This window comes from Cherax quadricarinatus, chromosome 35 (genome assembly GCF_038502225.1).
Source record: "Cherax quadricarinatus isolate ZL_2023a chromosome 35, ASM3850222v1, whole genome shotgun sequence".
Classification (NCBI taxonomy): Eukaryota; Metazoa; Arthropoda; class Malacostraca; order Decapoda; family Parastacidae; genus Cherax; species Cherax quadricarinatus.
In genome coordinates, this window is record NC_091326.1 from 34,388,811 (window position 1) to 34,414,865 (window position 26,055).

The 26,055-nt window shown below is 43.3% G+C and overlaps 1 protein-coding gene across 1 annotated transcript in view; it reads right to left on the minus strand.

The window, feature by feature from the left end:
• Positions 1-20,474, minus strand: part of Dbp80 (putative ATP-dependent RNA helicase Dbp80) — a 66,214-nt gene extending 45,740 nt beyond the window's left edge. Inside the window, exons 1-3 of the mRNA XM_070091505.1 lie at positions 20,296-20,474; positions 12,219-12,664; positions 781-883 (exon numbers count right to left, since the gene is read on the minus strand). Coding sequence (XP_069947606.1) covers positions 781-883; positions 12,219-12,664; positions 20,296-20,355 — 609 coding nt within the window. The 5' untranslated portion in view covers positions 20,356-20,474. The remainder of the gene's footprint in view (positions 1-780; positions 884-12,218; positions 12,665-20,295) is intronic.
• Positions 20,475-26,055: the final 5,581 nt, after the last annotated feature.

A 26,055-nucleotide genomic window follows, 5' to 3' on the forward strand; every position in this document is an offset into this window, starting at 1 on the left:
AATCATCACCAGATCTTCATTAAAGGTAAGTGTCATGTATTCTATTGTTAGTAGAGTACTACTAACTGTGCATGTCTTCTTCAGTTTGTGTGCATTAAACTTAATATTTCATGTGGTAAAACTTTTTTTTTCATAGTACTTTTGGGTGTCTTGCACAGATTAATTTGATTTCCATTATTTCTTATGGGGAAAATTAATTCGCCTTCCGATAATTTTGGCATACGATGAGCTCTCAGGAACGGATTAATATCGTATACCTGGGGTCCACTTACTATAAGGGAGAAATAAATCACATTACGAAAGAACACTCCAAGGTTTACCCTTGCTGGTTCTTGTCTGGGCTCAAGACTCTACTTTCAAAGATAATATATTTACACTGTTGCTAGAAATGGTAAGTTAGACACGAGAAGTTGCATGACAACACTGAAATGAAATGTCATACTTTAAAAAGAAGCATAAGAAAAAATGAATTGATATAATGCATGTACTATCTCCCACCATGGCAGGGTGACCCAAAAAAGAAGGCCCAAGTTTTTTTTTTCAATGAACCAGCTGTATCCTGCTGAGGCAAGGTGACCTAAAAAGAAAAAACAAAGTTTTTCTTTTTACATTTAGTAATTTATACAGAAGAAGAGGCTACTAGCCCCTTGCTCCTAGCATTTCAGTCGCCTCTTATGGCACGTATGGCTTACGGAGGAAGGATTCTTCTCCGCTTACCCATGGAGACTGCCAATTACATGAGCAGAAAAAATATTTTACTGACAAATACTATGGTGTTACCTGGCAACACTTTTTGGAGCTGTCTATGCGGCTCAACATGGCCAAAGTAAATGCCGCTGTTTTGCCTGTTCCTGACTGTGACTGCGCAATCATATTGGCTGGTCTGTTGGAAGAGAATTTATGAATGAAATATTTTCTTGCACAAACCAAGAGTTCATTATTTAATAAAGCTGATAGTGAAGATTCCTTACAACAGGTTTGTCACTGACAATCATTGTCGTAAAATCTGATGGAAAAAACAATAAGGGAAAGTGAATAAACACCTAGAGAATAAAAACATTTGTGGTCAGTAACATTTTATACATCACATCAATTAAGCTACCATAACTGTCACTGGAAAAAGATAAGAAACCAATGGGAAGGTTGCATTTATTAGAATTTTTAAAAAGGTTTTCATGGAGGTTGTTATGACATTAAATCTGCAGCCGAAAAATAGAGGAGTAAAAAAGAAACTATTACAATGTATGAAAGATTTTTTTGGTGACAAGTGGAAAATTGTCACTCATTCTCCAGCAGGTCCCCATTTGTGGTAAGACTAGTTATCCATTTATAGCCTTGAGGATCATCAATGTCCACTCCCAGTCTCAGACTAGGCCTTCTAAATAGAACAGGAACTATTAAGAAATGCAAAAACAACTGTACAAGTTGTACATGAATAGTATACAATACTGACAAGATGAAGAATTAAGACACATGTACAGCATCTGGGTATCTTTGTTCATAAAACAGATGAAGTCATTGTCACTGGTAGATGGGATTTCCCAGTGGAAGTAGGTCATACCCAAGGGACGGGCCAGTAGTAAGCAAGAAGGTTGTGTAGAGGTCCTCTATACCAAGATTCCATGATGTTACAGTGTTTGACATGTTGTACATGAATGGTATACAATACTGACAAGCTGAAGAATGAGACATGAGCTACATCTGGTGTTGCACATGTGTCTAATTCTTCAACTGTATAAGTGTATACTGAATGCAAGTAAAAGTTTGTAAGCATTACCTACCCTCTATCATGTTTTGAAAAGCAAAAATTATAGACTGGCAATCTTACCAGAGTGTAAAATATATAACAGGTTTCCATTTCATGCTATTATGGCAGGATGGTAGTACCAATGTCAAAGCCCAAAATAATGTACTGCTAGTGTGGGAACTGTGGCTCCAAAGAGCGAGTGATGGTCAACCTGTAGAACGAATGAATGTTTTGTATAGTTACTATATTTAGGTCTTTCGAGAATAGGGGGGAAGAAGGAGTTGTTGTCTAGCAGTGGAGTGTGTAATCATTCGCACTGCAGCTTTTTGTTGGGTTATTGTTGGCTTTAGGTGATTTATCGTTGTGGAACCCCAGGCACAAACAGCACAGGTGAGGTAGAGGTAGATCAGTGAATAGTATAGTGTAAGTAGTGCTGTTTGTGGTAAATAGTAACGTATCTTTGAGAGGATGCCAACTGTTTCAGACATTTTTTTTTTGTTGTGTGTTGTATGTGGGTGTTGAATTTCAGATTGCTGTCAAAGTGCAAACCCAGGAATTTCCCCCTTATTATGTTTAGAAATAAGGCTTTGTCTATACAGTGTAACCCTGAGTTTCAGCCACCCTGAGTATCGGCCACCCTGAGTATCGACCACTTCGAGTTCTGACAACTTTTTTCGGCCAAATTTTGTCCCAAGTTTCGGCCAGCATACCAGACCTGTCTGCCTGCCCATGTGCCTCCCTGCACAGGCATTGTGAGCCAGTCTAGCCCTGTTTATCCTGCGCGCTCAGGCGGGCGGGCGGGCGGGCGGGCGGGCGGGCGGGCGGGCGGGCGGGCGGGCGGGCGGGCGGGCGGGCGGGCGGGCGGGCGGGGGCGGGCGGGCGGGCGGGCGGGCGGGCGGGCAGGCAGGCAGGCAGGCAGGCCATTCAGCCATCCAACCAGGCAGCCATCCAGCCAGACAGCTATCCAACTGAGCAGCCATCCAACCGGGCAGCCATCCAGCCATTCAGACAGCCACCCAGGCAGCCATCCAGTCATTCAGCCAGCCAGTCAGGCAGCCATCCAGGCAGCCATCCAGCCGGCCAGGCAGGCAGGCAGGCAGGCAGGCAGGCAGGCAGGCAGGCAGGCAGGCAGGCAGGCAGGCAGGCAGGCAGGCAGGCAGGCAGGCAGGCAGGCAGGCAGGCAGGCAGGCAGGCAGGCAGGCAGGCAGGCAGGCAGGCAGGCAGGCAGGCAGGCAGGCAGGCAGGCAGGCAGGCAGGCAGGCAGGCAGGCAGGCAGGCAGGCAGGCAGGCAGGCAGGCAGGCAGGCAGGCAGGCAGGCAGGCAGGCAGGCAGGGCAGGCAGGCAGGCAGGCAGGCAGGCAGGCAGGCAGGCAGGCAGGCAGGCAGGCAGGCAGGCAGGCAGGCAGGCAGGCAGGCAGGCAGGCAGGCAGGCAGGCAGGCAGGCAGGCAGGCAGGCAGGCAGGCAGGCAGGCAGGCAGGCAGGCAGGCAGGCAGGCAGGCAGGCAGGCAGGCAGGCAGGCAGGCAGGCAGGCAGGCAGGCAGGCAGGCAGGCAGGCAGGCAGGCAGGCAGGCAGGCAGGCAGGCAGGCAGGCAGGCAGGCAGGCAGGCAGGCAGGCAGGCAGGCAGGCAGGCAGGCAGGCAGGCAGGCAGGCAGGCAGGCAGGCAGGCAGGCAGGCAGGCAGGCAGGCAGGCAGGCAGGCAGGCAGGCAGGCAGGCAGGCAGGCAGGCAGGCAGGCAGGCAGGCACGCAGGCAGGCAGGCAGGCAGGCAGGCAGGCAGGCAGGCAGGCAGGCAGGCAGGCAGGCAGGCAGGCAGGCAGGCAGGCAGGCAGGCAGGCAGGCAGGCAGGCAGGCAGGCAGGCAGGCAGGCAGGCAGGCAGGCAGGCAGGCAGCCAGGCAGGCAGGCAGCCAGGCAGCCAGCCAGCCAGCCAGCCAGCTATCCAGCCAGCCAGGCAGCTATCCAGGCAGCCAGTCAGCCAAGCAGCCAGACAGCCAGGCAGCCATCCAGCCAGCCAGCCAGCCAGTGCTTCTTCATTAATTGTGACTGTGAAATAAGCCACCATGGTGGCCCGGTGGCTAAAGCTCCCGCTTCACACACGGAGGGCCTGGGTTCGATTCCTGGCGGGTGAAAACATTTTGACACATTTCCTTACATCTATTGTCCTGTTCACCTAGCAGCAAATGGGTGTTAGTCGACTGGTGTGGGTCGCATCCTGGGGGACAAGATTGAGGACACCAATGGAAATAAGTTAGACAGTCCACGATGATGCACTGACTTTCTTGGGTTATCCTGGGTGGCTAACCCTCCGGGGTTAAAAATCCGAACGAAATCTTATCTTGTGGTAAAGAAAGTGAGGAACACCATAGCAATTCCTCCCTCTCTCCTCCTCCCTATCTTCCAGATGCCAGCAAGTCTCTTCAACAAAGGTAAGTAAATGTTACTCTAAATGTTTATTTAAATTTTAATTTATCTATTGTATACTAGTATATGTATTTATCTGTGATGTGTGTATGTAAAATTAAAGTCATTCTTTAGAAAATGTATTTTTTGAGAATATTTTTAAGTCTGGAACAGATTAATTTTATTTACGTCACAAAACTAAGGCAAGTTCGATATTGGCCTATATTTGTTTACATCTGTTGGGACACCACCTTTGTGTATTGGTGTAATCCTTGCTATTTTGAGTGATAACAGGAAAGTGTTGGTTTCTAGTGATTTGTTGAAGAGTAATGCAATGGTGGGTGAAAGGATTTGAGCCACTCATTTGTACAGTAGTGGTGGTACGTGGGTTACATTTCCTGATTTGTTTTTTTGAGAGGTAATATTCACGGTAACCTCAGTGGGCTCTGGTAATTGGAATTTTACTAGCAAGATTTCATCCTATGGTTGAGAAGATAACAGCAAACAGGTTCTGAAGAACACACTACTGTGATATATAACAGTGAGCAGGTTGTGAAGAACACACTACTGTGATATATAACAGTGAGCAGGTTGTGAAGAACACACTACTGTGATATATAACAGTGAGCAGGTTGTGAAGAACACACTACTGTGATATATAACAGTGAGCAGATTGTGAAGAACACACTACTGTGATATATAACAGTGAGCAGGTTGTGAAGAACACACTACTGTGATATATAACAGTGAGCAGGTTGTGAAGAACACACTACTGTGATATATAACAGTGAGCAGGTTGTGAAGAACACATATTGTGATAGATAACAGTGAGCAGGTTTTGAAGAACACATATTGTGATATATAACAGCAAGCAGATTCTGTAGATGAATGGTTCAGAGAACCGACATGTTGATAAATTAGACACATGTGCAACTCTTGGGTATCTTTATTGAGGAAACGTTTCGCCACACAGTGGCTTCATCAGTCCATACAAAGGAGAATCTTGAAGAACAGGAGGAGAATGAGGTAATCAGTCCCTCAGCCTTGAGTCGATGTGGTCAGTCCATCAATCTTGAATAGAATACGGCATATGAGCGGAGAAGGAGCTTATAAACTGTAGGCAGGAGAGGTGCAGCAGTCGTAGGTGGTGTCACATTTGTCCAATGTGGAAGTAGGTCGTGCCCAAGGGTTAGGCAAGTGAAGAATTCCCAAGTATTAAGATCCTAAGAAGTTGCCACTGTGTGGCAAAAGGTTTCCTCAATAAAGATACCCAAGAGTTGCACATGTGTCTAATTCAACAACATGTCGGTTCTGTGAACCATTCATCTACAATGCTGTCAGACACTGCAACTTCTTGGGATCTTAATACTTGGGAATTCTTCACTTGCCTAACCCTTGGGCACGACCTACTTCCACACTGGACAAATGTGACACCACCTACGACTGCTGCACCTCTCCTGCCTACAGTTTATAAGCTCCTTCTCCGCTCATATGCCGTATTCTATTCAAGATTGATGGACTGACCACATCGACTCAAGGCTGAGGGACTGATTACCTCATTCTCCTCCTGTTCTTCAAGTTTCTCCTTTGTATGGACTGATGAAGCCACTGTGTGGCAAAACGTTTCCTTAATAAAGATACCAAAGAGTTGCACATGTGTCTAATTCATCAAGCAGGTTCTGAAGAACACACTACTGTGATAGATAACAGCAAGCAGGTTCTGAAGAACACAATACTGTGATAGATAACAACAAGCAGGTTCTGAAGAACACACTACTGTGATAGATAACAGCAAGCAGGTTCTGAAGAACACACTACTGTGATAGATAACAGCAAGCAGGTTCTGAAGAACACACTACTGTGACAGATAACAGTGAGCAGGTTCTGAAGAACACACTACTGTGATAGATAACACGAGCAGGATCTGAAGAACACACTACTGTGATAGATAACAGCGAGCAGACTGTGAAGAACACACTACTGTGATAGATAACAGCAAGCAGGTTCTGAAGAACACACTACTGTGATGGATAACAGCAAGCAGGTTCTGAAGAACACACTACTGTGATAGATAACAGCAAGCAGGTTCTGAAGAACACACTACTGTGATAGATAACAGCAAGCAGGTTCTGAAGAACACACTATTGTGATAGATAACAACAAGCAGGTTCTGAAGAACATACTACTGTTATAGATAACAGCAAGCAGGTTCTGAAGAACACACTACCGTGATAGATAACAGCAAGCAGGTTCTGAAGAACACACTACTGTGATAGATAACAGCAAGCAGGTTCTGAAGAACACACTATTGTGATAGATAACAGCAAGCAGGTTCTGAAGAATGCACTACTGTGATAGATAACAGCAAGCAGGTTCTGAAGAATGCACTACTGTGATAGATAACAGCAAGCAGGTTCTGAAGAATGCACTACTGTGATAGATAACAGCAAGCAGGTTCTGAAGAATGCACTACTGTGATAGATAACAGCAAGCAGGTTCTGAAGAACACACTACTGTGATAGATAACAGCAAGCAGGTTCTGAAGAACACACTACTGTGATAGATAACAGCAAGCAGGTTCTGAAGAATGCACTACTGTGATAGATAACAGCAAGCAGGTTCTGAAGAACAAGCAGGTTCTGAAGCACTACTGTGATAGATAACAGCAAGCAGGTTCTGAAGAATTCACTACTGTGATAGATAACAGCAAGCAGGTTCTGAAGAATGCACTACTGTGATAGATAACAGCAAGCAGGTTCTTCTAGATAACAGAAGGTTCTGAAGAACACACTACTGTGATAGATAACATGAGCAGGATCTGAAGAATGCACTACTGTGATAGATAACAGCAAGCAGGTTCTGAAGAATGCACTACTGTGATAGATAACAGCAAGCAGGTTCTGAAGAATGCACTACTGTGATAGATAACAGCAAGCAGGTTCTGAAGAATGCACTACTGTGATAGATAACAGCAAGCAGGTTCTGAAGAATGCACTACTGTGATAGATAACAGCAAGCAGGTTCTGAAGAATGCACTACTGTGATAGATAACAGCAAGCAGGTTCTGAAGAATGCACTACTGTGATAGATAACAGCAAGCAGGTTCTGAAGAATGCACTACTGTGATAGATAACAGCAAGCAGGTTCTGAAGAATGCACTACTGTGATAGATAACAGCAAGCAGGTTCTGAAGAATGCACTACTGTGATAGATAACAGCAAGCAGGTTCTGAAGAATGCACTACTGTGATAGATAACAGCAAGCAGGTTCTGAAGAATGTACTACTGTGAACTAATGTTTAGTGTTAAACCCTGAAATTCTCCTCTTCTAATCTGACTGTTTCCATTATTCAAACAATGACCATTTTTGTGGATTTCCAAAATACAAAACATGTCTCTTTATGTGCCTTCTCTCTTATGAATGTCCATATTAACCAGATACAAGTGATATTCAGAGAGAGATGTCCTGTGAAGCAAAATAAGCACAAATCTGTAAGAAAATTCAATACACAATTAACCCACATATAGGAGAAAGAAACTTATAATGATGTTTTTTTCAGACTTGGACCATTAACTAATCGCACACTGAAACACAAAATAATTATAGTGGAAGAATTTATCAGAACTTCTCAGTGCCAACAACAACATAACTATCTTTAACTACAATATCAGATCTTTAAGCAAGCATTACGATGACCTCATAGCATTACTAAATTCCTTACATGCCAATATGTCCATCATTACACTAACTGAAACCTGGCTAAAGCCTGATAGTACAGATGTCTATGCCATTCCTGGTTACACAGCCATACACAACTGTAGGCCAGACCAACAAGGGGGTGGCACAGCCATATACTACTCAGACCAACTAGAATGTATCACTAATACTTGCACAAGGGATGAACATGGGGAATATATAATAGCCAAATTCAAATCCAAATACCTACAAAAACCTCTCACATTGATAAACATCTACAGAGTTCCACAGTCAAACATTAGCCAATTTAGTCAAAACCTAGGAAGTATGATAACTGATGCACGCATGAACAAAGATCACTTACTACTCTCAGGTGACTTCAATATAAATCTCCTGCAAGACCAGGACCCACACGTTACTGAATTCACAAACACAATGAGTAACTGTATGTTGCTACCAACAGTAACAAAACCTACAAGAGTTACAGAGACTAGTGTTTCCCTACTTGACCACATCTGGACCAACACCATATCCCCTTTAAAATCAGGCATAATTACAGATAATACCACAGACCACTACCCTACTTTCCTCATAACAACTCTTGGTAAACTACCCCAAGACACTACTAAAGTCACCTTCAGACTTCACAATGAGGCAGCCATTAATAACTTCACAACAGCAGTAGCAAACATTGACTGGCACACTGAGCTAGAAATCTATACAGATATTGACGAATGTATTAATAATTTTATAAAAAAGACCCAATACCTCTATAACAAGCACTGCCCTAAAAAAACTAAACAGATGACAGCTAAGAGACTGAACAGTCCCTGGCTAACACCCAGCATTCTCAAATCCATAAATACAAAACACCAATATGAAAAACAGTACAGAATGGGTCACATAACCAGAGACCAAACAAAACGTTACTCGTCAATCCTAACCAGCCTGATAAGAAGGGCAAAAAAATTGTATTATGAGAACAGATTATCCAACTTACGAGGTGATATAAAAAAGACCTGGAAAACCCTATCAGAAATTCTGGGAACAAAAAAGATATCACGAAATAGCGAAATAAAATTAGCAAAATCAGATGAACCCCAACTCCCACCAACAGAAACAGCAAACAGACTCAATGATTTCTTCTCCACTATAGGACAAAACCTTGCCAATAAAATCCCAAGCTCAGATACCCCACCAAATGACTACCTCACCGGCAACTACCCGAACACACTGTTCCTAGCTCCGACTAACCCATACGAAGTCTCCCTTATTATCAACGCACTAAAAAACAAGGCAGGAGATTTAAATACCTTACCACCCTTTATATACAAAAAAGTGTCACAAGTGCTATCACCAATCATTGCAACACTCTTTAACAAATCCATTGAATCCTCCACCTTCCCTACAGTACTCAAAATAGCAAGGGTCACCCCGATTCACAAAGGAGGTGACCAAACAGAGTTGAATAACTATAGGCCAATATCCAACTTACACCCTCTCTCAAAAATCTTCGAAAAATTAATTCATAAACGAATCTACTCCTACCTTATCTCCCAAAACATACTCAACCCCTGCCAATTTGGATTCAGGCCTAATAAAAATACTAATGATGCTATTATACACATGCTAGAACATATATACACTGCAATAGAGAAAAAAGAAGTCCCACTGGGGATCTTCATTGACTTACGTAAAGCTTTTGATACAGTTGACCATGACTTGCTCCACGTAAAATTGTCACACTATGGTATAAGAGGGCACTCCCTCAACTACCTCAAGTCATACCTCAGCAACAGAAGCCAATATGTGTACGCAAATGGAGCAAACTCTTCTGCACAACCAATTACAGTTGGTGTCCCACAGGGAAGTGTCCTTGGCCCTCTTCTCTTTCTCCTATACATAAATGACCTACCAAATGCTTCGCAATTACTCAAACCCACACTATTTGCAGATGACACTACATACGTCTTCTCCCACCCAAGCCCAGTCACGCTAGCCAATACTGTAAATACCGAATTACAGAAAATATCTACCTGGATGAGGACTAACAAACTTACACTAAACATTGACAAAACCTACTTCATTCAGTTTGGTAACAGAGCTACAGATGTCCCTCTTAACATAATGATAAATGGATCACCTATCACAAAGCTAACAGAGGGAAAATTCTTAGGAATCCACCTTGATAATAGACTCAAATTTCATACACATATACAACAAATTTCTAAGAAAATTTCCAAGACTGTAGGCATACTATCGAAGATACGGTACTATGCTCCACAGTCAGCCCTCCTGGCCCTATATCACTCTCTTATTTACCCCTATCTCACCTATGGAATTTGTGCATGGGGCTCAACAACAATTAACCATCTCAGACCACTAATTACCCAACAAAAGGCTGCAGTTAGAATGATAACAAATTCTCACTACAGGCAGCACACTCCACCAATATTCAATACACTAAACCTACTCACCATACAAAACATCCATACTTATTACTGCACCTATTACATACATAGAACACTTAACTCTGATATTAACCCTCCCCTCAAACATCTCCTTGCCAACCTCAACAGAACACATGACCATAACACAAGGCACAGATCACTCTTTGATGTTCCTCGTGTCCATCTCACACTATGCAAAAACTCAATGCACATAAAAGGCCCTAAAATCTGGAATTCATTACCTGTAAATATAAAGGAAACACTACCTGTTTATAAATTCAAGTCTCTTCTCAAAGATCACTTACTCACCCAAAACCAAATAAATACTGAATAACTGAACCTTATAAATTGTATATCTTAAATGTTTCTCACAATTATATCACATAAATGTTAAACCTAAAACCCAATCTAACTTTATTATTTTTTAAATACACTACCTAACAGAATACTCCATATGACTGAATGTACAACAATGCATGCAACCATATGACCTGTCTTTGTAATACTCACTTGTGCTTTATAGTAATCTGTTTACATTAATGTTTTATCACTGATTTCATCATTGCTTAGTTAATCTTAAGTTAATTTTAAGCCAGCCCATAATGCTATGCATAGTATAAGTGGCTTTGGCATGCTGCTCTTATCTGTATTTTTTTGTACCTCTGTATGTGTGCTCAAATTTAAATAAATAAATAAATAAATAAATAATGTTCTGTATGCAGTGGTACCTCGAGTTTCAAACAGCTCCCAACTCGAACAATTATGTAAGTGTATTTTTGTAAGTGATATTGTATTTTTTTTAAGAGGTTTGAAACGGACTAATCTAATTTACATTATTCCTTATGGGAACAAATTCATTCGGTATCGGCACTCAAACAGCGTTCTGGAACGAATTAAGTTCATAACTCGAGGTACCATTGTACGTATTTCATGAATTTTGAATCTGCTTGGTTCTCTTGAAAAATACGTAATTGTTTGTGATTATGGGGTCACAACTTTATGGTTATCCCTACAAATTTTCAAGCTTCTGTATTTGCAAATTTTGATAACCCAATGTTTTCACTTAAAAGACAACCAGGGAACAGATTCAATTAAAAAAAATTTCTGACTTGATAGGTTTAATATGCCTAACCTTGTTTTCATTATGGTCATCATTTCCAGTGCTTTGTTAACCAGGTTAGTGAAATAGCATGCATATCACAGAGATACAGTTTCATAAACACAAAACCTGAAGCAAAATTTGTACTGCAAATTTATTTTGTATTATTCATGGTTTCTTGTTTCACAGGACTTATATAATTGTAACCTGTAAATCTGTAGGAATGATGGTAAAGTCCACTGTAACCTTTTTAAAACTCAATGTGCATAAAAAGACCCAAAATCTGGAACTCTCTACCAGAAAGCTCCAGAATCTCTATCTGCCAGTCACTTCACAGCTGTTTAAAAAACACCTTACACTAATGTGACTCTAACAACAGTTGATAATGCTGATCAATTCTTTCAACTAGTATTGTCTGTCCTTATCTATCATTCCTTCAACTCATGTACCTAGCCTCATTCTTTATATCAATTATAGACATATTTTCTTTTTTAATTACTAAATTCCTCCAATATTTTAAAAACTATACATTCCTCTTCTCAAACAACTGTAATCATAATTTAGTTTTAAGGTTGCCCAAAATGCTATGCATAAGAAGGGGCTTCTATAAAGTAGTTTTTGTATGATAGTCACCCTAATTGTATAATATACTGTACTCCTCTTTACAGAAATAAAGTTGGTACATAAGACACACAGGCAACATTTAGGCAACTTTATTCGGAATAAAGTTGCCTAAATGTTGCCTATGTGTCTTATGTACCAACCTGTCGGTATTGTATACCATTTGATAGAAATAAAGTTGGTTTGAAAGTCATGCCAGATACTTACGGCTCAGCCAGAAGAATCGGAAGTGAGATTTCTTGAATTTTTGAAGGAAGCTTAAATCCCATTTCATAAATCCCCTCAAGGAGGTCCTTCCTTAGGTTAAGCTCCTCAAAAGTCTTAGCACAAAACAAGGGATTGTGGGGATCTTTGCGGTACACCTCGACATTGTTCTTTGTCTCAATAATTCCCTTCCTCATCACCTTCCTCATCAGCGACAAGTCTGCAGCAGTGACATTTTCCTCAGAGGAATCATTGTTGGTCTCCTTTAAATTCAGCTTTTCTTCTTCAGCTTTAGCACTTTTTGCATTAGCATGTTCAGCTTTAACCTCTACTGCTTTGGTATCTTCAGGTTTACTATCTACTGCTTTGGCATCTTCAGCTTCAACCTTCTCTGCTTTACCATTCTTGTTTGTAGCCTCCTCGGTGTCGGGAATCTTCAAGTTCTCAACCTGCAGAGATATATCAAGTGATAAATTAGGTAAACAATGGGAATTAGATTAAAACAAATTGAATCAGAGTAAGGCAGAGACACAATTAGTCAAGGCCTATGAGATAATTAACCAAGGCCTATGAGAGAATTAACCAGGCCTATACCTGGAGTATACCTGGAGAGGGTTTTTTGGGTCAACACCCCAGCAGCTTGGTCTGTGACCAGGCCTCATGGTGGATCAGGGCCTGATCAACCAGGCTGTTACTGTTGGATGCATGCAACCTGACATACGAACCACAGCCTGGCTGGTCAGGTACTGACTTCAGGTGCCTGTCCAATGTCTTCTTGAAGACAGCCAGAAATCTATTGGTAATCCCCTTTATGTATGCGGGGAGGCAGTTGAACAGTCTTGGTCCCCTGACACCTATTGTGTTGTCTCTTATCGTGCTAGTGGCACCCCTGCTTTTCATTGGGGGGATGTTGCATCATCTGCCAAGTCTTTTGCTTTCTTAGGGAGTGATTTTCGTGTGCAAGTTTGGTACTAGTCCCTCTAGGATTTTCCAAGTGTATATAATCATGTATCTCTCCCGCTTGCATTCTAGGGAGAACAGGTTGAGGAACTTCAAGCGTTCCCAGTAACTGAGGTGTTTTATCATAGTTATGCGCGCTGTGAAGGTTCTCTGTACATTTTCTAGGTGGCCAATTTCACCTGTCTTGAAAGGTGCTGTTAGTGTGCAGCAATATTCCAGCCTAGATAGAGCAAGTGACCTAAAGAGTGTCATCATAGGCTTTGTATCCCAAGTTTTGAAGCTTGTCATTATCCATCCTGTCATTTTTCTAGAAGATGCAATTGAAACAATGTTATGGTCTTTGAAGGTGAGATCCTCTGACGTGATCACTCCCACATCTTTTACGTTACTTTTTTCACTCTATTGTGTGGTTGGAATTTGTTTTATACTCTGATGTAGTTTTAATTTCCTCACGTTTTCCATATCGGAGTAATTGAAATTTCTCATCATTGAATTTCATAGTTTTCTGTGGCCCATTTAACCCTTTCAGGGTCCGTCCCGTAGATCTACGGCTTTATGGTGAGTGTCCAAACCGTAGATCTACGCCATGAGCTCAGCTCACTCTGATAAACTGTGAGTGGTACATTTGGGCCTAGATATGAGAGAATACATCTATGTGATATGTGTGCACCACATAAAACAGATCCTGCAGCACACTGTGTATAATGAGAGAAAAAAACTGAAATCATGATTTTTCGATTAAAACAGCAACTTTGCAGTGTTTTTTCGTATGTTTTTTATAGTTGTATTTGCGATTTCTTGGTCTCATTTGATAGAATCGAAGACATATTACAGAAATAGAGATGATTTTGATTGGTTTTAGCACTGGAAATGGCTTGAAACTGAGCTCAAAGTAGCGGAAATGTTAAATTTTTGCCGATATTCAAGAGTAAACAAACGACCTCACACGTCTAATACACGTCAGCTGGTGGGTCTAATATACATTCACAAATATGGTGATGATATTTATACAATTATTACAGTATTGCATAGCAGTAAATCTTCTATTTTTTGGTGTGAATAAAAATTCATTATGTGAATAAAAAATCTTTAAAGATTTGGTTGATGTCTGCATGGATCTCCAATGGAGATCTATGTAACTGACAGGAAAGGATTAATTTATTAATCTCCCTCCAAAACTTTTTTTTATTCTCAGCAAAATCTGTCAATAAAACTTCACCCCCCTCTCATTGGCTCTCCTTTTGCACTCCCTCACCACTCATTTTAACCTCTCTCCTATATACATACGCATATAGAAAAGAGGTCAACCAGGCTGTTGCTGCTGGAGGCCCGCTGCCCCACATATTCATCAGAGCCTGGGTGATCTGTTAACTTTTTCTTCCTGACCACCCACTACCTCCTCATTCCACTATTCACTCATCTTCTTCCCTAAATCCACATTGTTTGTGGTTTTTATTGCTACATATCTGTTTTGTTTGCAACACAGTCTCTGTGGAATTTTTGCCTATTAAATATGCATTAAATATAAAAATAATACCATCACTGCTAGCCACTACCTTGTCATACTCATCATTACTTACACAGTCAGTGCATCTGAAGTGCACTCACCTCTCACTGGTATTACATGTAATGGCATGGATATGACTGATACCCCTGCACCACCACAAAGAACATAAGTCCAATTGATACAGACCTACATACCTGGGCACTCATTGCCAGTCATGGGTTGCTTTCAGTGTCACCAGATAAAGCAGTGTTGCCACACTTTGTGACAGAACAATGCTGACTGGGGTTCCTTGACTGACCATAGTGTCAAACCATCATGTATCCTCCTCACACTCCCATAAAAATCATCTTGTCCCATTCTGCCTTATACTGCAAGATAAGTGGAACAGAATTCTTCCTCCGTAAGCCATGCGTGTCGTAAGAGGCGACTGAAATGCCGGGAGCAAGGGGCTGGTAACCCCTTCTCCTGTATATATTAATAAATTTTGAAAGGAGAAACTTTCGTTTTTCCTTTTGGGCCGCCCCACCTCAGTGGGATACGGCCGGTGTGTTGAAAGAAAGAACTATAATGAGAATTATGGCAACTGCCACTTCCCTTACACCTTCCTTTAAAATTTGTTTACTTTTACCTGCCTATTTTGCTTTCCATGTGTTCTCTCATTATATTATACACAGGTATGATAAAGCTCATGGAATATCAAATGGTATACAATACCGACAGGTTGGTAGATAAGACACATAGGCAACATTTAGGCAACTTTATTCCGAAACGTTTCGCCTACACAGTAGGCTTCTTCAGTCGAGTACAGAATGTAGGCAGGAGCAGTAGAGATGTGAAGACGATGTAATCAGTCCATCACCCTTGGAGTCGTAGATTTGAGGTTGTCAGTCCCTCAGCCTGGAGAAGTTCTGTTCCAAAGTCTGGAACTAACTGAAGATCGAGCGACAGTGTTGAGACTTAAATACTGTCCGAAGGAGAGGTGCAGAGTAGTAGTAGTAGTAGTGAGAATGTAGCCACTGAGTGGTCAGGTCCCTCTCAGATCAAACAATTCTCACTTGAAAAAGTTGTCCGAAGTGTTTTCTCTTCTATACCAAGATGCCATTGTGTTGCAGTGTCTGACAGAGTGAATATCAAATGGTATACAATACCGACAGGTTGGTAGATAAGACACATAGGCAACATTTAGGCAACTTTATTCCGAAATGTTTCACCTACACAGTAGGCTTCTTCAGTCGAGTACAGAATGTAGGCAGGAGCAGTAGAGATGTGAAGACGATGTAATCAGTCCATCACCCTTGAAGTCGTAGATTTGAGGTTGTCAGTCCCTCAGCCTATGTGTCTTATCTACCAACCTGTCGGTATTGTATACCATTTGATATTCACTCTGTCAGACACTGCAACACAATAGCATCTTGGTACAGTAGAGAAAACACCTTGGACAACTTTTTCAAGTGAGAATTGTTTGATCTGAGAGGGACCTGACCGCTCAGTGGCTACATTCTCACTACTACTACTACTACTCTGCACCTCTCCTTCGGACAGTATTTAAGTCTCAACACTGTCGCTCGATCTTCAGTTAGTTCCAGACTTTGGAACAGAACTTCTCCAGGCTGAGGGACTGACAACCTCAAATCTACGACTTCAAGGGTGATAGACTGATTACATCATCTTCACATCTCTACTGCTCCTGCCTACTTTCTGTACTCGACTGAAGAAGTCTACTGTGTAGGCGAAACGTTTCGGAATAAAGTTGCCTAAATGTTGCCTATGTGTCTTATCTACCAAAGCTCATGGAGCAGGAAGAGTGACCCAGTAGTGACCAGAGAAGAGGTGGGGCCAGGAGCTGTGAATCGACCCTTGCAACCACAACTAGGCGAGTACACAGGTGTTACTTTCCACCATAGATAAAAGTTGAGTCTTATCTCACCTCTGGTGATAGCTAGCAGCATCTTTAGCTCAGGTGACCTAACTGCTATTTACTTCCTCTCTTCACACTCAGCTTTCTCATGCTTTTTTCCTCACATTTCGACACTAACCTCCACTTTTTGGCAGGTTACCATTACTACAATTATTTCACCCCCAAGCATCTACTGCCAGTGGAAGAGTTGTGACTGCCGTGTTTTGCTTTCATGAACATGCATGTAACACATCTAGAGAGACCTGCCTCAGTCACCTGAGCCAGACAGGTGATATTTTGTGCAGTGATATTCCTCTCCTTCTATATGAAGGTTGGGCCAAATCTTAGTCACTGTGTTGGCATGGCTTTCAACTCAATTTCTAGGCCATAGCTTGTCTACTCTTATAGATGACTAACTTCTGATTAGATCATGTCTACTGTGTTATGAGGCCTGGTCTCAGACCAGGCTGCGGGGGCATTGACCCCCGAAACTCTCTCCAGGTCTCCATGTGTTCAGGACCCATAACTATGTAAATGACAAATAGGTAAATTAAGCCATGACAGGAAGTGTCAGGGGCCCATGACTGTTTAACTGCCTTCCAACATACATAAGGGAGGGTACCAATAGACCCCTGGCTGTATTCCACAGGGAGCCAGACTGACACCTAAAATCAGTACCTGACCAGCTAGGACTGTGTGCTGTTACTGCTGGCCACATCCAGGATTGTGTGCAGCCATCAGCCTGGTTGATCAAGCCCTGATCCACCACAAGGCGTGGTCATGGACGGGGCCGCAGGAATGTTGATCCCCGGAACACCCTCCAGGTAGACCCCAGGTATACTAGGCAGAAACAATTTGAGGTCTTTCTCCTTAATGACCCTGTGATGAAGACCCTGGCTAGTCCAGGCACAACATAAATTTACAGTGATGGGGGAGAGATTGGTAAACCTGAAAGGGTGATACAGTGCCTGGAGAATGGGCAGTAACCATGTCTGATCCAAGGAAAGGCAGGAAAAGTTTATATCATTGAATAGCCAGTAAATAGGCTTTCACGTTTTGTGTACACATCACACACATTTTCTACGATGGTCTAGAAGGCACACGCTACAGACACATAAAGAGTGACGTTATGTAGATATAAAGTAAGATAAACCAATAGAGTCAAACAGTGTGACTGATTTCCACTAGTATGAATATCATATTACTGATGGCATACAATACTGACAAGTTGTGATGAAGAACCCTGACCACACCAGCAGCACAGCAGCAGCAACCACGGCCAGTATGCAGCAACAGCCACAGAAAGTGGCAACATGGCCAGCAGCAGCAGAAGCCACAGCCAGCAGCAACAGCACAAGCAATAGCAGCAACAGCAGAAGCAGCAACAAACAGCCAGCAGCAACAAACAGCCAGCAGCAACAAACAGCCAGCAGCAACAAACACGGCCAGCAGCAGCCACAGCCAGCAGCAGCAGCCTTGGGCGGTATGCAGCAGCAGCCACGGGCAGAATGCTGCAGCAGCAGCAGCCACCATGGGCAGTATGCAACAGCAGCAGCCATGGGCAGTATCCAGCAGCAGCAGCCATGGGCAGCATGCAGCAGCAGCAATGGCCAGCATGCAGCAGCAGACACTGCCAGCATGCAGCAGCAGACCCAGGCAGCAGCAGACACAGGCAGCAGCAGACACAGGCAGCAGCAGACACAGGCAGCAGCAGGCACAGGCAGCAGCAGACACAGGCAGCAGCAGACACAGGCAGCAGCAGACACAGGCAGCAGCAGACACAGCCAGCAGCAGACACAGCCAGCAGCAGACACAGCCAGCAGCAACAGCACAAGCAATAGCAGCAACAGCAGAAGCAGCAACAAACAGCCAACAGCAACAAACACGGCCAGCAGCAGCCACAGCCAGCAGCAGCAGCCTTGGGCAGTATGCAGCAGCAGCCACGGGCAGAATGCTGCAGCAGCAGCAGCCACCATGGGCAATATGCAGCAGCAGCAGCGATGGGCAGTATCCAGCAGCAGCAGCCATGGCCAGCATGCAGCAGCAGACACTGCCAGCATGCAGCAGGAGACAGCCAGCATGCAGCAGCAGACACAGCCAGCATGCAGCAGCAGACACAGCCAGCATGCAGCAGCAGACACAGCCAGCATGCAGCAGCAGACACAGCCAGCATGCAGCAGCAGACACAGCCAGCATGCAGCAGCAGATACAGCCAGCATGCAGCAACAGCAGACACAGCCACCATGCAGCAGCAGAAGCAGCCAGCATGCAGCAGCAGACACAGCCACCATGCAGCAGCAGACACAGCTACCATGAAGTAGCAGACACAGCCAGTATGCAGCATCAGACACAGCCAGCATGCAGCATCAGACACAGCCAGTATGCAGCATCAGACACAGCCAGCATGCAGCATCAGACACAGCCAGTATGCAGCATCAGACAAAGCCAGCATGCAGCATCAGACACAACCAGCAAGCAGCATCAGACACACCCATCATGCAGCAGCAGACACAGCCACCACGCAGCAGCAGACACAGCTAGTATGCAGCATCAGACACAGTCAGTAGTAGCAGCATCAGATACACCCACCATGCAGCATCAGAAACAATCAGACGCAGCAGCATACACAGCCAGTATGCAGCAGCAGACACAGCCAACATGCAGCATTAGACAGAGCCAGCAGTCAGCATCAGACACAGCCAACATGCAGCATCAGACACACCCATCATGCAGCATCATACACAGCCATCATGCAGCAGCAGACACAGCTAGTATGCAGCATCAGACACAGCCAGAAGTAGCAGCATCAGATACACCCACCATGCAGCATCAGAAACAATCAGAAGCAGCAGCATACACAGCCAGTATGGAGCAGCAGACACAGCCAGTATGCAGCAGCAGACACAGCCAGTATGCAGCAGCAGACACAGCCAGAAGTAGTAGCATCAGACACAGCCAGTATGCAGCAGCAGACACACCCACCATGCAGCATCAGAAACAATCAGAAGCAGCAGCAGACACAGCCAGTATGCAGCAGCAGACACAGCCAGTATGCAGCAGCAGACACAGCAAGAAGTAGTAGCATCAGACACAGCCAGTATGCAGCAGCAGACACAGCCACCATGCAGGATCAGACAACCAGAAGCAGCATCATAAGACAGCCAGTATGCAGCATCAGACACAGCCAGTATGCAGCAGCAGACACAGCCAATGTGCAGCATCAGACACAACCAGAAGCAGCAGCATCAGACACAGTCAGTATGCAGCATCAGACACAGCCAGCATGCAGCAGCAGACACAGGCAACAGCAGACACAGCCAGTATGCAGCAGAAGACACAGCCAATGTGCAGCATCAGACACAACCAGAAGCAGCAGCATCGGACACAGTCAGTATGCAGCATCAGACACAGCCAGCATGCAGCAGCGGACACAGTCAGTATGCAGCATCAGACACAGCCAGCATGCAGCAGCGGACACAGGCAACAGCGGACACAGCCAGCAGCAGACACAGCCAGCAGCAGACACAGCCAGCGGCAGACACAGGCAGCAACAGACACAGGCAGCGGCAGACACAGGCAGCAGCAGACACAGGCAGCAACAGACACAGGCAGCAGCAGACACAGGCAGCAGCAGACACAGGCAGCAGCAGACACAGGCAGCAGCAGCAGCAGACACAGGCAGCAGCAGCAGAGGGACACACGAGGTTAATACATACCTTAGCTATAATATCTCTGGCCTCCTGCTCCTCGGCAGCCTTGGCCCAGTCATCACCCATAATGATGATAATACAGCAGCTGCAGCAGCAAGAACAGCACCAAGAGTAACAGCAGAATAACAGCAGAAACCTCAAAAACACAACCCAACAACAACTGCACCACACACACTAACTCCGCCTCACATAACACACACCATCATCGTAATTTATCACTTACTTCACTATTATTGCCACTTTAACAGACGTAATAGGAATATAAAATACGAAATTTGTATAACTGTATCTTAGAAATTCAATATTATGCATAAAATCTTCCAGAAAGATGATATTTTATCGATTTTGTAAGATGGAAGTCAAGGCGATTTGTGTCAAATATTACTGTGGTTAATATTGGTGAATGTACCGTGACACTAACGTTATTGTCACGGTGGTGGTTAATATTGGTGAATGTACCGTGACACTAACATTATTGTCACGGTGGTGGTTAATATTGGTGAATGTACCGTGACACTAACATTATTGTCACGGTGGTGGTTAATATTAGTGAATGTACCGTGACACTAGCATTATTGTCACGGTGGTGGTTAATATTGGTGAATGTACCGTGACACTAGCATTATTGTCACGGTGGTGGTTAATATTAGTGAATGTACCGTGACACTAACATTATTGTCACGGTGGTGGTTAATATTAGTGAATGTACCGTGACACTAGCATTATTGTCACGGTGGTGGTTAATATTAGTGAATGTACCGTGACACTAGCATTATTGTCACGGTGGTGGTTAATATTAGTGAATGTACCGTGACACTAGCATTATTGTCACGGTGGTGGTTAATATTAGTGAATGTACCGTGACACTAGCATTATTGTCATGGTGGTGGTTAATATTGGTGAATGTACCGTGACACTAGCATTATTGTCACGGTGGTGGTTAATATTAGTGAATGTACCGTGACACTAGCATTATTGTCACGGTGGTGGTTAATATTGGTGAATGTACCGTGACACTAACGTTATTGTTACGGTGTTGGTTAATATTGGTGAATGTACCGTGACACTAACATTATTGTCACGGTGGTTAATATCAGAGAATGTACCGTGACACTAACGTTATTGTCACGATTGTGGTTAATATTAGTGAATGTACCGTGACACTAACATTATTGTCACGATTGTGGTTAATATTAGTGAATGTACCGTGACACTAACGTTATTGTCACGATTGTGGTTAATATTAGTGAATGTACCGTGACACAAACATTATTGTCACGATTGCGGTTAATATTAGTGAATGTACCGTGACACTAACATTATTGTCACGGTGGTTAATATTAGTGAATGTTCCGTGACACTAACATTATTGTCACGGTGGTGGTTAATATTAGTGACTGCACCGTGACACTAACATTATTGTCATGGTGGTTAATATTAGTGACTGTACTGTGACACTAACGTTATTGTCACGGTGGTGGTTAATATTAGTGAATGTACCGTGACACTAACATTACTGTCACGGTGGTGGTTAATATTAGTGAATGTACCGTGACACTAACGTTATTGTCACGGTGGTGGTTAATATTAGTGAATGTACCGTGACACTAACATTACTGTCACGGTGGTGGTTAATATTAGTGAATGTACCGTGACACTAACATTATTGTCACGGTGGTGGTTATTAGTGAATGTACCGTGACACTAACGTTATTGTCACGGTGGTGGTTAATATTAGTGAATGTACCGTGACACTAACATTATTGTCACGGTGGTGGTTAATATTAGTGAATGTACCGTGACACTAACGTTATTGTCACAGTGGTGGTTAAAATTAGTGAATGTACCGTGACACTAACGTTATTCTCACGGTGGTGGTTAATATTAGTGAATGTACCGTGACACTAACGTTATTGTCACGGTGGTGGTTAATATTAGTGAATGTACCGTGACACTAACATTATTGTCACGGTGGTGGTCAATATTAGTGAATGTACCGTGACACTAACGTTAGTCACGGTGGTGGTTAATATTAGTGAATGTACCGTGACACTAACGTTATTCTCACGGTGGTGGTTAATATTAGTGAATGTACCGTGACACTAAAGTTATTGTCACGGTGGTGAATATTAGTGAATGTACCGTGACACTAACGTTATTGTCACGGTGGTGGTTAATATTAGTGAATGTACCGTGATACTAACGTTATTATCACGGTTGTTAATATTAGTCAATGTACCGTGACACTAACATTATTGTCACGGTGGTGGTTAATATTAGTGAATGTACCGTGACACTAACGTTATTAGTCACGGTAGATTTTTAGATTTTGCCACCTAGTCATTGTGGTAGTCTACAAGCCTCCGGATGCAACATCCCAGCAATTCCAGGAACAGCTGTTAAAAATTGACCACTGTCTGGAAAATCTTCCAGTTCCTGCACCCAACATCTTGCTCCTGGGGGATTTCAACTTAAGGCACCTAAAATGGAGGAATATAGCAAATAATATTGTTGCAGTAATAACACCAGGAGGCAGCTCTGATGAAAACTTGGACCTGTTGTAACAAGACTTTGTCGCCAATACAAAGAACGACTAAGAGCACTTAGAGTTGTGGCAGGGCTTCACCCCAGGTATGGTGCTAATGTTAAAATTGTGAAAATGATGTATCTTGCTTATATTAGATCATTGGTTGATTATGCTGCGCCACTACTTGCTCTTGTGTCTGACTGGAAGCTTGGAGGGCTGGAAAAACTGCAGAACGAAGCAATGAGGATCATCCTAGGATGCCCTCGTACTGCCAAAATTTTAAATATGCAAAAAGAACTTGATATTCCAAGCATCAGAGATCGTGTTACTGAAAGAAATATCCTAATTGGGGTTAATATGCTCAGGCAAGCTCATTCAAACCCCTGCACAGAAGCCCTCCAAACTTTCCTCAGCACTGGTGAACACTCCTCCAGATGGATCGAAAAGACTGGAACCGACCTCCGCATGAATCAGATACATGATCTATGTCAAGTAAGGCAACAGCGGCACTTCTCCGCTCCATGGAATATTACCCCATTCCAAACTACCATTCCTCCATTTCCCCCCAAACTACTTCTTAAATCACAACCAAAACTTCGCCTTGAAGCCAAACATGAGGCCTTAAGCTGTATTGATAACTTAGTCACACAGCACACACTCTCGCAAATTATTTACGTTGATGGTTCTGTTCACCAATCCACTGGTGCAGCTGGTAGTGCTGCTGTTGTCGTACAGAGTGATGGCTCTCTTAAAGAAATTGGAGCACGCATCAATAATTGGGCCTCTACCCTTCAGACAGAACTGTTTGCCATACTCCTTGCACTGAAATGCATCTATGTATCAAAGATTGACAGTTTAATTGTAACTGATTCTCTGTCATCCATAAATGCTCTCAACTCATTAAGCATAAATTGTGGCATGCTTGTGTCAGAAGCCAGACACAGGTATGGTAGGATTGTGGACAGTGGAGTCAGAGTGCACATGCTGTGGATTCCATCTCACATTGGTCTTCAGATGCATGATAGAACTGATAAATTGGCTAAGCTGTATGCTTTCAAAGAGGGAGTAGATTACAATCTTGGCTTGTCAGGTAGTAGTTTGAGAACAATAATACGAAAAGAACTTCAGCTGAATTTTATGGACTTAAGGCTCAGGGAGATTGACACCAGTGAGTCCATCTATCATCATTCTATCATGCAGGAGGAGCCACATGTCTATGGTGCATCCAACAAAATAAGCAGACTCTTGGATGTCACTACCGCCCGGCTCCGGCTGGGTTACAAGTATCTTTGGCAGGTTAAATCACCACCACCAGATGTAGACCAAACGAAATGTAAACTTTGCCAGATGGATTATTGTCACACCCTGCGTCATTATGTACTGGAGTGCGATAAAATTAATGAATTTAGAAACAACTCACTCAGAAGTGTTCAAGAAATGGCTAAGTATTTTATCCACAGTGGTATATTACAGACCATTCTGGAGAAATACCCTGACTTTGCTAGCTGTAAATAAAGCATTACCACATGTGTGCATGTGTGTGTGTGTGTGTGTGTGTGTGTGTGTGTGTGTGTGTGTGTGTGTGTGTGTGTGTGTGTGAGTATGAGTGTGTGTGTGTATGAGTGTGAGTGTGTGTATGAGTGTGTGTGAGTATGAGTGTGTGTGCGTGTGTGTATGAGTTTGTGTGTGTGTGTGTGTGTGTGTGTTTATGTGTGTGTGTGTATGAATTTGTATGTGTGTGTGTGTGTGTGTGTGTGTGTGTGTGTGTGTGTGAGAGAGAGAGACTCAGCAATCAACATTTGCACCAATAACTCACTACAGTTGTGACCGGGTGTGGAAGTGTGAATTGCTCATTACTCTAAAATTTGTTCATGATTGCAGCCATGTATAAACGTAAGTAACCATTCTTACAGTATTCATTACCTTTGTAACTTGTGAGTTCATTACCTTTGTAACTTGTGAGTTCATTACCTTGTACCTAGTTCAGCCATCAAAACTTTGGAGCCCGGTCCCTGGACCCATTGTGTACCTCTGTAATCTGTAAATACCTTTGTAACTTGTAATGATTGTGACTAGACCTACCTGGAGTTCATTACCTTTGTAAATTGTGAGTTCATTACCTTTGTAAATTGTGAATTCATTGCCTCTGTAACTTGCTCAGCTATCAAAACTTTGAGGCCCAGTCCCTGGACCCATTATGTACCTCTGTAATCTTTTGACTACCGCCCACAGGATGGGTATGGGGTGCATAATAAACATATTAAACTAACTAACTGATGAAAACTCACACTCACGCGAGCTTTTAAATCTCTGCACAAAATTCAATTTAAACCAGCAAATAATAGAGCCTACTAGACTGGAGAATACACTAGACCTCATCTTCACTAACAATGATGATCTGATAAGAAATGTCACCATATCAAAAACAATATACTCAGATCACAACATAATTGAGGTTCAGACATGTATGCGTGGAGCCCCAGACCGACATAATGAGATTAGTCACGAGGGAGCATTCACCAAATTCCCCTCAAGGAAGGTTCCTTGATGTTGGTGAGGGGCTCTTGATTTAGGGAATTGGATCTGTGCTCCAGTTCCCCGAATTAAGCCTGAATGCCTTCCACATCCCCCCCCCAGGCGCTGTATAATCCTCCGGGTTTAGCGCTTCCCCCTTGATTATAATAATAATAATTCACCAAATTCAACTTCAATAACAAAAACATAAAGTGGGACCAAGTAAACCAAGTCCTAACCGATATAAGCTGGGAAGATATACTAAGCAACACAGACCCCAACTTATGCCTAGAACAGATTAACTTGGTGGCACTCGATGTATGCACAAGGCTTATTCCTCTAAGAAAAAGGAGGAGTAGATGTAAAACAGAAAGAGACAGGCGCTCCCTTTACAGGCGACGGAAAAGAATAACAGAGCGGCTAAAAGAGGTCAATATATCTGAAATGCGTAGGGAGACACTGCTCAGAGAAATAGCAAGCATCGAACTTAAGCTAAAAGAATCCTTTAGGAGTCAGGAATCGCGGGAAGAACTAAAAGCCATAAATGAAATCGAAAGAAACCCAAAGTATTTCTCCTCCTATGCCAAATCAAAATCGAGAACAACGTCCAGTATTGGGCCCCTACTTAAACAAGATGGGTCCTACACAGATGACAGCAAGGAAATGAGTGAGCTACTCAAGTCCCAATATGACTCAGTTTTTAGCAAGCCGCTAACCAGACTGAG